This window comes from Pseudogymnoascus destructans (genome assembly GCF_001641265.1).
Source record: "Pseudogymnoascus destructans isolate 20631-21 unplaced genomic scaffold scaffold_21, whole genome shotgun sequence".
Taxonomy (NCBI): Eukaryota; Fungi; Ascomycota; class Leotiomycetes; order Thelebolales; family Thelebolaceae; genus Pseudogymnoascus; species Pseudogymnoascus destructans.
In genome coordinates this window covers 608338-620224 of record NW_020167540.1, presented here as the reverse complement: position 1 = coordinate 620224, position 11887 = coordinate 608338, and the positions used below count along the sequence as shown (strand labels likewise).

The 11887-nt window shown below is 45.1% G+C and overlaps 3 protein-coding genes across 3 annotated transcripts; 1 reads left to right on the top strand and 2 right to left on the bottom strand.

Moving 5' to 3' along the window:
* Positions 1-3704: 3704 nt before the first annotated feature.
* VC83_08092 (uncharacterized protein) lies at positions 3705-5706 on the bottom strand. The gene is made up of 2 exons (XM_024471653.1): positions 5003-5706; positions 3705-4930 (listed from the first exon to the last, which is right to left on the bottom strand). Exons 1-2 carry the CDS (start codon positions 5525-5527, stop codon positions 3953-3955), a joined length of 1503 nt encoding a protein of 500 aa, XP_024321181.1. The 5' UTR covers positions 5528-5706; the 3' UTR covers positions 3705-3952.
* A 3673-nt stretch (positions 5707-9379) lies between these two features.
* On the bottom strand, positions 9380-9721 carry VC83_08091 (uncharacterized protein; the record flags this gene model as incomplete). The annotated part of the gene is made up of 1 exon (XM_024471652.1): positions 9380-9721. One exon carries the CDS (start codon positions 9719-9721, stop codon positions 9380-9382), a length of 342 nt encoding a protein of 113 aa, XP_024321184.1.
* Positions 9722-10614: 893 nt separating this feature from the next.
* Positions 10615-11577, top strand: VC83_08090 (uncharacterized protein; the record flags this gene model as incomplete). Its single annotated transcript, XM_024471651.1, has 1 exon — positions 10615-11577. The coding sequence occupies one exon, from the start codon at positions 10615-10617 to the stop codon at positions 11575-11577; it is 963 nt and encodes a 320-aa protein (XP_024321183.1).
* Between the last annotated feature and the right edge of the window lie 310 nt (positions 11578-11887).

The window sequence follows — 11887 nt, the reverse complement described above, 5'->3', positions numbered from 1 at the left end:
TACAAGGCGTACCTTCACGACGCGATATCCAAGCCAACTTACGGAAATTAAGTAACCTAGAGGAATCAGTTCTTGTTCAGTATATACTTGACTTAGCTGCTAAAGGGTTCCCTCCTCAGTTGTCTATTGTTGAAGATATGGCAAATCGACTACTTGCAACACGCGACGCGCCACGCGTCGGGTCACGTTGGGCTTCAAACTTTGTTAAGCGCCATGTAGAGCTCCGGACACGCTTCCAGCGAAAATACGACTACCAGAGGGCTAAGTGCGAAGATCCAGAAGTCATTCGTGGCTGGTTTGAGCTTGTATGGAACACAATTCTAAAGTATGGCATCAACAATGCAGATATCTACAACTTTGATGAGACTGGGTTTATGATGGGCGTCATCTCAAGCGCAACGGTAGTAACGAGCTCAGATAGGCGGGCAAAGGCAAAAAAGGTGCAGCCTGGCAATCGGGAATGGGTTACAGTAATCCAAGGCGTTAGTTCTCAAGGTTGGGCAGTGCCGCCATTTGTCGTTGTGGCAGGTAAAAACCACCTTGCATCTTGGTATGAGAATAGTGGATTTCCAGCAGATTGGGTAATCGCTGTTACTGCAAATGGCTGGACTACAAACGAGAGAGGTATGGATTGGATTCAGCATTTTGAGAAGCACACAAAGCCCCGGAGTGTTGGTGGTTATCGCTTGTTAGTCCTTGATGGTCATGAGAGCCACCACTCAGACAAGTTTGAGGAGTACTGCAAAGAACACAACATTATTACGCTTTGTATGCCTGCTCACTCTTCCCATATACTCCAACCACTTGATGTTGGCTGTTTTGGCCCATTAAAGAGAGCTTACGGTCGGCAAATTAAAGATATGATGCGGGCTCATATTATTCACATTACTAAGGATGACTTCTTTCCTGCCTTCCACGCTGCATTTAACATTGCAATGACAGAAAGCAATATTCAGGGAGGGTTCCGAGGTGCTGGGCTTCTTCCATTTAGCCCTGAGAGTGTAATATCTACACTTGACCTTAGGTTTAAGACGCCAACACCTCCAACCTCTCGCCCAAACACCGCTCAACCATGGGTTTCTCAGACACCAAATAACCCAACTGAAGCTGTATCACAGTCTACTTTCATTAAAAACTGAATTGCGCATCATCAAAATAGCTCTCCAACCTCAATCTATGCAGCTGTTGACCAGTTTACAAAGGGTGCATCGGAAATAATGCATCAATTAGCATTGTTAAAAGCAGAGAACCAAAACCTGCGACAGGCAAATGAAGTGCTAAGCAAGCGCCGGAGAGCTAAAAAAACACGACTACAGCAAGGAGGATCACTTAGTCAACAGGTAGCACAGGAGCTACAGGACGAAAGGGACGTTGTGCAGCAAGTAGAGCAAGAAATAAGGGCAAGTAGTGGTCGGAAGCCAAGGGAAGAAACCCATGCACGTCGCTGTGGCAAGTGTACAATCTGACAAGTGCGCGCATTGTGTATGGCGTGATACAATATCGCAAGATGTAATATGGTGACAATATCATATACCATAATTCTGACAATATATCATGATATCATATTATTCCCCACACTGCCCCAATTCCATAAGCAAAGTAGATATCTAAGTGTAGACAGTGATAATCAGTTCCGTTTCTTTGTGATAATATCACCGCCAACACTAAATACTCGTTCTGAGTCCGCTGAGGTAGCTGGAATAGCTAGGTGGTCCTTTGCTATAGAAGCAATCAACGGATATTGGAATTGCTTACTCTGCTAATATTTGAGAATATCCGTGTCCCTACCAACTGTCGGCTCCTTCATCCATTGTTTCCATTCTGGCTCAGTATTGTGATGGCTTTGCGATATGTATAGCTCGTCTTCTGAGTCTATATCGATACTCATAGCTTGCTGCTCTAGATCTAGATCCTCATCTTTAATACTATTAATAATGTTTGCTGCTCGAATATCAGACTCGCGGCCTGAATATCGGTAGAAGCAGTCCTGCCACTATGCCTTTGCCCTGTTCTTTTTGATCGACTGTGTACTGTCTTTCCATATGATATTGAAAACGTTAAAATTATACCGAGGATTACAAATTGTTGCAATTGTAGAGTGACTCTGTTCCTGATTCGTAGCTAGAGTATAGTAATCATTAAGCTTCCTTAATGCAATTAAAGTAGCATTAGCAATTGGGCGTTCTAGTAGCTCACTTTTCATATCTTCAAGCTTCTTGATCATTCTCATATACTGTGGAACAGCGTAGTTGAGAGTTGGATAAGAAGAGCCCTGTAGCTTCTTAGTTAGGCAGATAAAGATATAGAATAGCTTTAATAAGTCATGTAACGTAGCCCAATCTATTGCTGTTAAAGCAATATCCCTTATACTAATATCAAGTTGCTGTGATGCGCATAAAGCTGTAATCGGAACCTGAAGCTTTAAAGCTATATCAATCATTTGATAAGTTGAGCTCTAGCGGACTGGCATATCAAGTGTCAACTGACGGACTGAAATACCTATAGCTTTACACTGATTCTTTAAGGCATCTTTCTATCTGCAGCAGTTCCGAAATACATATATATGACGCCGGAGCTTAGCAAGAACAGTCACAATTTCGTTTTCAGCAGCAGTTGGTATTCGCGCAGCCCTAACCTTAAGCCAGTATACCTCAACCCTTTTGTTAGGTGTTGCCTTTAAGGAAGCTAAAGCAGCTTAAACAGCAATGTTGATAATATGCCTAATACAGCGTATGTCTCCTGCTTTTGCTGTAAAATCCTACAGTTGTTTCAAGGAAATAGGGGTCGTCGATGCTAGTTTCTCATACTCTAATAGCATAGTTGTATTTGTAGGCATTATCTCTTGTAACTGTGAAGATAGCAGGCGTAATATTATAATCATCTGTTACACTTATCATCTGTTCGGCGAGGTATTCACTAGAGTGGATCGGCTCTCGAAGGTGTATAACGTCAAGTATCGTAGTTCTCATTTGCCAATTATCATTTATCTAGTGCACAGTAACTGCTGCGTATTTAGAGTAGTTCCGAGTAGACCAAGTATTAGTTGTTATTGCTAGTCGTCCACCATTTATAACATGCTGCTGTAGCTCTACTTGAAGCCGTGCTTTATGATAGCAGAATAGACGATATAGATCCCGTCTGATTGTAGTTCTACTAACTGCAAAACCGTAGGGTTTAGATAATGAACTAATTGCCAGAATGAGTGGCTTTCTACAAGGCGTAGCGGTAGGTTATTTGATACCACAAAAGAGAGTACAAGCTCTCTATATTTCGACGAGCTTGATGCGTTACTAGCTGCTTAGCGGGGCTGGAAAAAAGCAGAAGCAGAAGTAGACGGCGTTGACGAGCTTCTAATTGAGGAGGATAGCTTCTCGTATTCTACGTGCACAGATGGGTGCATTTTCTTAAGATGCTTCTAAAGATTGCTCGTCGTCTGGCTCTTTAGTGGCTGGCTCGGCATATAGCTACAATTGGTTTGAAGGCATTGGTATTGGATTCTAACAGGTATTGTATCTAATAAAGTACGGTAGAATAGCCCTTTCGAAAAGAGGATTGATGTAGAATCAGTAATTGAACTCTTAAAGGCATATGCAGCATCGGAATAAGGGGCGGCAGCTCTAAAGCATCAGACTAATACTCAGCCGGCACCGGCGACAGAGAAGAGCCACTCATTTTCACAGTCAGGAAGTAATACAGAACGCTCAAGTGGAAGAAAGCTTCAATTATCTATTCTATTCTACGCCCAGTTACCCCTCATTCCAAGGGCTTGGCAGTATTCGGAGTATTCGGAGTAGTACTCGGCGAGTCCCCGAGTACTCAAAAATATCACCCGAGTACAGTACTACTCGGGCAACACTGACAATTGCCCGTATTTCTGGAATGCCCGTAATGCTGACCGTCACCATATTATCACATAAGCTAGTTTGGTGACGGAGGAGGCTCGCTCGAACGATTAAGTGTCTCTAAACCAAGGACTCCAAAACAGATTCTGAGGGTCCCAGAGACTCTTGACCCTTCTGAGCTCCAGGATAGCTTCTTGGTCAAATATTTCTCCGAGCTTCGTATGAGGCCGCATGTTATTAAGCACAGTTCTGGGGACGCTCTTCACGTTGCCTCGCCTGACGATGGCCTTGAACGCTGCCGCAAATGCCTCAGCCTTGTCCCTCAAGTCTGGTTTGGTGTAGCAGGTCATCGCAATGCATGCGGTTCCTCTGTCTCTAGTCCCGATGAATTCACCAGGTTGCCTGGCCTTTTCGGAGAAGGACGTGTCGAATCGACTGAATGCCAGCATCGTCCTGTTGGCATCCTCGTTTGCAGAAGTGAATGCCAGCCACAGATGGAAAGCCTCTTCGACTGCACCGGCCGATATCGCATTGAGCGCCGCAACGTTGATGTCTCTGTAGCCACCAGTCGTGTTCGGGGTCGCATCGTTGAGATTCACATACGGTTCGCAGACGGTCACCGCTATGCTCGCCTTTTCGACGAGCCTCTCTTCAAAGAGGACAGCAGTCTCCCTCTCTGCTTCCTGCTTGCTTCCGCAATATGTTGCATCCAAAACCACAAAAGGTGTGCCAGGAGATGGCGTACCTGGCGGTGCGTTGCCACAGGCGAGGGCTACAATTAGTTTTGGATCGAGATGGTCAAAGGAAACAAGCGCTTCGGCGGCAGCGCGTATCTCAGAGGCTGGGAATATGAGTCGGCGGGTAACAAACTGGATGTTTTCCATCCCAAGTCCGGACAGCGGATAGACCTTCATGGTGATGGACACGACGACGCCGTATCCAAGGCCAGCGCCGTTCAACACCTTGAATAGGGACCGCTCTTCTCCAGCAGCGGTACTGTCTAGATTAAGGGCCCTTCCATCGGCGGTGATGATTCGAAAGGACTCGACGTTGTCAACAGTCAAGCCATGCAGGCCGATAAAATGATGCTGCAAATACAGTCAAATTAGGCCCAGCGTCTTGCATCTTTGCTATATCGGACTCGAAAAGAAACAACTTACCCCGCCGCCTCCAAGCACGAACCCCGCCATGCCAACCGCATTACTGCTCGGAAGGACTGTGTAGAATCCGAGCTCAGCAAGATACGTCAGGACGCGACCAGCACGCACTCCGCCGCCAAATGTGACCGTCTGGCTGCCCTCGTTCAGTTCGAGTCGATCGAACTTGTCGAGACTGAGGTATAGGGTATCTTTCGTGATGGGCACAAATGCTGCATTCCCGCCTCCAGCCACCACGACCGTGAGACGGCGCTCGTGCCCATATTCCAATGCCTGAATAATGTGCCCTTCATCGTCGGGGGTAACATGAAGTGCTGGTCTGTCCACATTGCTGTATGACCATCGTGCCAGCGTTTCCCCGATTGGGACTCGGGGATCAGGCAGTACTACTGGGCAAGCAAATGGAGTATTGGAGCCCATGGCGATTTCGGTTCTTGGCCGGGTGACGAGTCGAGAGGAGAAAATCACAAAGAGAACGAGGGACAAGTTACAGCATAAGCAAACAATAGACCGAGACATAAACAGCATCCAGGGCACACGATTTGAGCAGACTTGCTCGTGGTGCCGGCACTTGCGACTCACGGCACTGCAATTGGATTTGTTCCGTTTTGCTCGCAAATGGTGTTATTCGCCAGCACCATAATGGTCCTCGTTCCGGACGTAGTACTCGCCTGTAACAGGCTTACTTGTGAATGGCATGTACTCATAAGTTACAGTACGGCGACAAAAGGATTCATACGGGTCTGTGCGCAAAGAGCAGTGAACAAGTGTTTTTTTTGTATGGGAAGACGCTCGGGCCCGTACGAATCCTTTTGTCGCCGTACTGTATATATGTGGTTGTTGGTTTACTAGCTTATAAATGTCGCAACCACGTCTCACAGCTAATCTACTGGTAGAAGAATATAATAACAACATGCTATATAGTATAAAAAGTAGTTATATATGGTCTTGGCGTCAATATCAGCAATTCTATGGTTCTAGATCAATGCCCTTCTATTATGATATGTCTTAAAATCCACTTTATATTATTTTTAACGTTGTTACAATAGAAGCGGAATATCGGGAATTTGAAACAAACAAATATATGAGGCGCCGACGAGGTTTTATAGCTACATCGAGCTTAAAAGATAAATCAATTAATTACGGATATGGGTATGAGACTATGTAGCTTGTGAGCAAGCTAATTACTTGAATATGAGCTTGTTGGCGACTACTATTATGGTACTCACGAAAACCGATCATTCCGGATAAAACGGAATAGATCCAGTGTTTTCAGTAGTATTGCCCGTATACGGGAGGCTCTCGTATACGGGCCCGTATTATACTTAAGTATTCATACGACCCGTATCATAACACCTCTTCGCCGCTAGTATTATACTTAAGTATTGCTGGCCATACTTCAGTATTGTACTGGCAATACTTAAGTATTTCACGTGATCCTTTCACAATTTTCAGGTCGTCGTGAAAACTCTGCATTTTATCCTTACGTCTTATGATTCAGCCTACATCATGGCTTCTGAACCTTCTGATGTTGTATCTACTATCGAAAGTGAACAATTTAATCAGTTTGAACAGGATACTACAACCTCATCAACTATTGGCTGCTCTATTCCGTCCCAATCTACCTCCCGTACTACGTCAAAGGTAGCTAAGCTACGCACATCACCGATATGGGACTTTACAAAAGTAGGACGTTATGAAATAACCTTCAATATCTACGGCAAGGAGTCCTGGTGTTGCAAGTTCTGTTCTAAGGAGTATACTGTTGGTGGGGGCACTAATATCATCATCAAGCACTTAAAGGAGCGCCATTCCATTGACTTGAAAACACCACAAGAGCAACGCATTGATGGATATCAATCCACAATAGCTGTAGCCTTTGCCAGGCCACACACAATCAATCATAAACGCCGTAGACTCAACGATGTCACTGCTGTTAGGCCTTTAGATCCACGTGTTCTTGAAGATCTCTATGTGCGCTGGATAGTAGCATGTGGAATTGCATTCCGAATGGTTTCAATCCCCGAGTTCCGCACGTAAGTAGTATTACCTTTCATGATTTAAGGCTTTTATTAATATATATATAGCATGCTTCACTATTTAAATCCAGCCATCAATGAATGGCTGCCTCATAGCTCGACAACAATTCACGATTGGGTCCTTCGTAAATATACAGAAGAGAAGGTCATCATTCGACAGGCTGTTCAAGCTGCCCTTACAAATATACACTTTACAGTGGACTTATGGACTTCTCCAAATTCCCTTGCAATCCTCGGCATTGTCGCTCACTATATATCAGCAACTGGTAATCTAGATAACTCTGTTCTTGCACTACGAGAAGTTAATGGCGAGCATTCTGGTGAGAACCAAGCTGTGGAAATTCTTGATGTTATCAACGACTATGGCATTGCTTCAAAAGTTGGTTATTTTGTAATGGACAATGCAACAAATAATGATACAATGATCAAGGAGCTTTCGAAAAAGCTGAAAGAGGAGCATGAGATAATATGGGACCCTAGGCGACATAGATTACGGTGTAACGGCCATGTGATCAACCTCGCTGTTCAAGCCTTTCTCTTTGCAAGTGATGAGGAGGACCTCTCACAGGATAATAATACGGAGCTATTGTCGTCGCCGACAGAAATAGAGATGGAGCAGTGGAGAAAGAAAGGTCCACTTGGTAAACTACATAACATTGTAGTTTATATCCAACGCAGCCCACAACGTATCGCCAGCTTTAAGTTGATGAGCAATAACCTATGTTTGTTGAGAGATAATTCAACACGTTGGAATAGCTGGTATTCAATGCTACAACGGGCGCTACGGGTACAACATGCTATAGAACTGTTCTGCGTAAAATTCAAGGAGAATGAGAATGACCTCCGTAAGTACATATTTATGTCTCTTAAATTTAATTATTTACTAATATTTAAGTAGTTTCACAAGGGGACTGGCAGGACCTTCGAAATATGGCCTGTATTCTCAAGAACTTTGCAGATGCAACACTTGCTACAGAAGGTTATGCCTCGAGCATTGATTTAACACTCCAATCGATGGACTTCTTACTTCACGTGTTTGAAACTGCGAAGAATGATTATGCAATGGACCCGTTCCTTGGTCCTTGTTGTAATGCTGGGTGGAAGAAGTTGGATAAATACTACAGTATGACAGACAGGACTTCGGCATATACAGCGGCGTTAGTATTATGCCCACAATGGAAGTGGACTTACTTCAAATCAGAATGGAAGGCTGATTGGGTTGCTGAAGCACGTGTCAAGGTTGAGGAGCTGTGGGTCAACAAATACAAAGCATTGGCAGTTAGTGCAGAGATCGCAGAAGTTGAAGGTGAAGATACTGAGAAGCCGCTTTCGAATGAGTTTCTTACATGGCGTACACAAAAGCGGGGTATTGACGTTATTCAAGATGAATATACTCAGTATTTACAAGCCCCAATTGTTAAAACTGATGATGCGAGAGCATGGTGGGCTGAGCCTACTCAACGGGCTACATTTCCAAACTTAAGTGTAATGGCATTAGATTTGTTATCAATACCCTCAATGTCTGCAGCGCCTGAAAGGCTGTTCTCTGGTGCGAAAATCACGATTTCCGACCGTAGGAACAGGCTAGGTATTATGGCAATTCAAGCTGTTGAGTGCTTGAAGTCTTGGTTTAAGAAGAATAAGAGTACAGCTTTGCCGTTTGTAGATGATGAGCTGTCAACACTCCCAGATACATTGTTGCAAGAGGCAGCGATGACTATGATATCTAGCTAGTTCAATATGTTCTGAAATTCACAGGGTTATAGAGTATACAGTTTTTACAGCTTCAATTTTTTTTAACATTACATGAAATACTTAAGTATTGCCCGTATTAATACTTAAGTATTGATACAGAGCTCACTAGTATCATATCAAGCTTCACCCGTACCGTATTGATACGGCCCGTATCATAATGGCCCGAATACTTAAGTATTATACTAATGGGAACACTGAATAGATCACCTCGGAAAGCTTATGTATGACATTGCACACTAAATCACTCATAAGGATTTTGCCAGAGGCTGAAACGTGGAGCCACAGTGACGGAGGTGCAGAGGGTGCGACCTTGGAATCCATTTGCATACACTAGCGTATGGCGGGTTGGTTCACATGCTGGGAGGCACAGTTCTGCTGTATTATAGTCTCCGCTGTTCTAAGCAGTCCCTGCCTCTGCAACTAATGACTACCTTCACCCCTAGCAAAACTTTAACGCCGAACAACTTGCTTGCTTACAGTAGACGGAACGAAAGTCTTGTCCCGAGCCCCCTGCAACACCAAGGTATCTATCGTATCGCAGACTACTCCCACGGGTAACATGATATGGTCTTATTCCAATGGGCAATTAGCTCGCCATGCATGCCCCGAGGTTAGACTCAACCGTTCTGGTTGGCTCGCTCGGTTCGCCAGGCCGACGGCCGATCTCCCTCTCGTATTCTCTAAAATCGTGATAGATAGTCAAGCTAGTAAAGATAAGTCCAGGGCGTCTGATCAGGGACTCAGTTTTTGGTTCTGGTTGGAGGTAACGCACGAAAGCTCCAAAAAGGTATAGTTGAGTAAAGTAAATAACCCAGCGATGCCTATTGGAGGGGGAGTTCTCGTCGGGGTATAGGAAATGAATTAGAGCGATGTGGATAGCAATGAAGCCAAAGGCGGCCTTCGTCATGTCGTTGATGATTTCCGCCATAGTTTCTCGCTGGTGAAAGTTGACCTAGTTAATTTCAAACTAAGAGGAACTTTATGTTGCACGGTTGGAGCGAAGAGAGTCACTTTAATAGTTCCTTGGAGTAGATATGTGGCTTTTGTTCCGACCGCTATCAGTTTCAAAATAGTTTGAATTGTACAGGAACGAGGCTGACAGAACAGTCATTATATAATCGCCGGATCCGACCGTCGCTTCGCTCTAGGTCGGAGGAAGCAAATTGTCCACACTCGCGTGTCCGCGCGTGTCGGGCAACAAAATCTAAACAAGTCTCTTCATACTGTAATTTGTATGTAATAGTACTTTAAATAATTAACAATGCAAGTCTACTTCGTGATGCAAAGGCATGGCTTCAGGAGAACCCATTAGAATCTCCTAGAGTTGCGGCTCAGATTTTCAAGATCAATCACAGCACTCTGTACCGGTCAATTGCTCGCAACACTCCTACACCGCACAAGGCCGGAGGCCACAACAAACTGTTGTCAGACACTCAAATAGCTGTCTTAAAGCAATGGATCCATCATCAATATGAGGATGGGTTAGGCGCTACCCGCGAAATGACCTACGCTGCGGTCTGTTATCTGCGTCGCCCTGCACCAGCTCCGTCGCAGACGAAATTCATTAAACACCAACTCTCGGAATTCCACAGTATCACAACTAAGCCAATTTCCCAACACAAGATGAATCTACAGTCACTATGTGGTTTGAAGAATACTTTGAGTTCCTAAACATACATGGGATTCAGCCAGACTCCATTTGGAATATGGATGAGACTGGGTTCCCTGTCGGCATCTCGCTAGTGGCTTGGTCAATCATATAAGAGCATGTCCCCGCCAGCCTGAAAAGCAATTCTATCATATCCCTCTGACACCCGCAGTATGGCTCTAACCTACGACCCTGAGTATTTCAAGGTATTGGAGCCGATGCTCCCGATCTTGGCGGCTCAGCCGGTCCTCCCAGTCCACAATATTGAAGGTCGGCGTGAGCGATTAAAGGCCTTTTTCGACAACTCCAGTATTCCCCCAGCCCAAGGCGTATCCATTGACAAGTTGACGGTAAAGTCCTACGACGGAGCAGACATTGACGTCTTCCGAATCGCCCCGGAAAAGCCAACCTTGTCCGGAAAAGCGACGGCGGCTTACATCCACGCGCATGGAGGCGGTTTTACATCTGGCACCGCCGAAATGTTCTCCAAAGCTGTTGCGCTCACTGTGGCCACGACTCAGGTCCCGTTCTTCTCCATCGAGTACCGCAAGGCACCAGAACATGCGCACCCTACGCCTGCCGAGGACATTTACGCTGCCCTTGCATGGCTTCAGGAGAATGCAGCCACGTTCAATATTGATCCTGCTAAAATTGGCATTACCGGAGAGTCCGCGGGAGGTGGCCTCGCCGCTGCGGTGGCCATTATGGCTCGCGACCGAAAGCTGAGCCCTCCACTCGCCAAACAAGTGCTCATCTATCCGATGCTCGACGATCGAAACCTGGAGCCAATTGATGGCCTGGACCATCTTGCGTTCTGGAACGCTGCCGATAATGTCACGGGCTGGACGGCATTATTGGGTGACCAGGTGGCCGGTGAGGAAGGAGTCTCGGCATACGCTTCACCCGCACGCGTTGCCGCCGTGCAGGGCTTGCCACCGCTATATATTGATGTGGGCGAACTAGACATTCTCAAAGCTGAAGTTCTGGAATATGCATTACGATTCACAAAAGCCGGTATCAGTACGGAGTGTCACCTTTACCCTGGCCTCCCGCATGGCTGGGAGGCTGTTGCACCACATATTCCGGCCACAATCAAAGCAACAGAAAATCGCTTGCGGGCATATACTAGCATTTGATGAATCAAAAATCTAAGTCAATTTGAAAATCTACTCAATGGATTCTTTACTAAATGTATGTCATTCATGGCTTCAAACTCTTGCAAACATTGACTATTTCTTGTTAATTTCAGTAGGGTAGTCGTCTATAGTTGTTTAAAGTTAATTAAAATACAACCTGATTATTAAATTAGTACTTCTAATATATGTTAAACTATTGAAGATATATCCCTCATAGTGTAGGGAACGGAAGCAGGAGGCTGATGAATCAGGTATAGATTGACTAGAGAAAGAAGATGATTCTTAGGGAACCATCAGGATATAAAGTAAG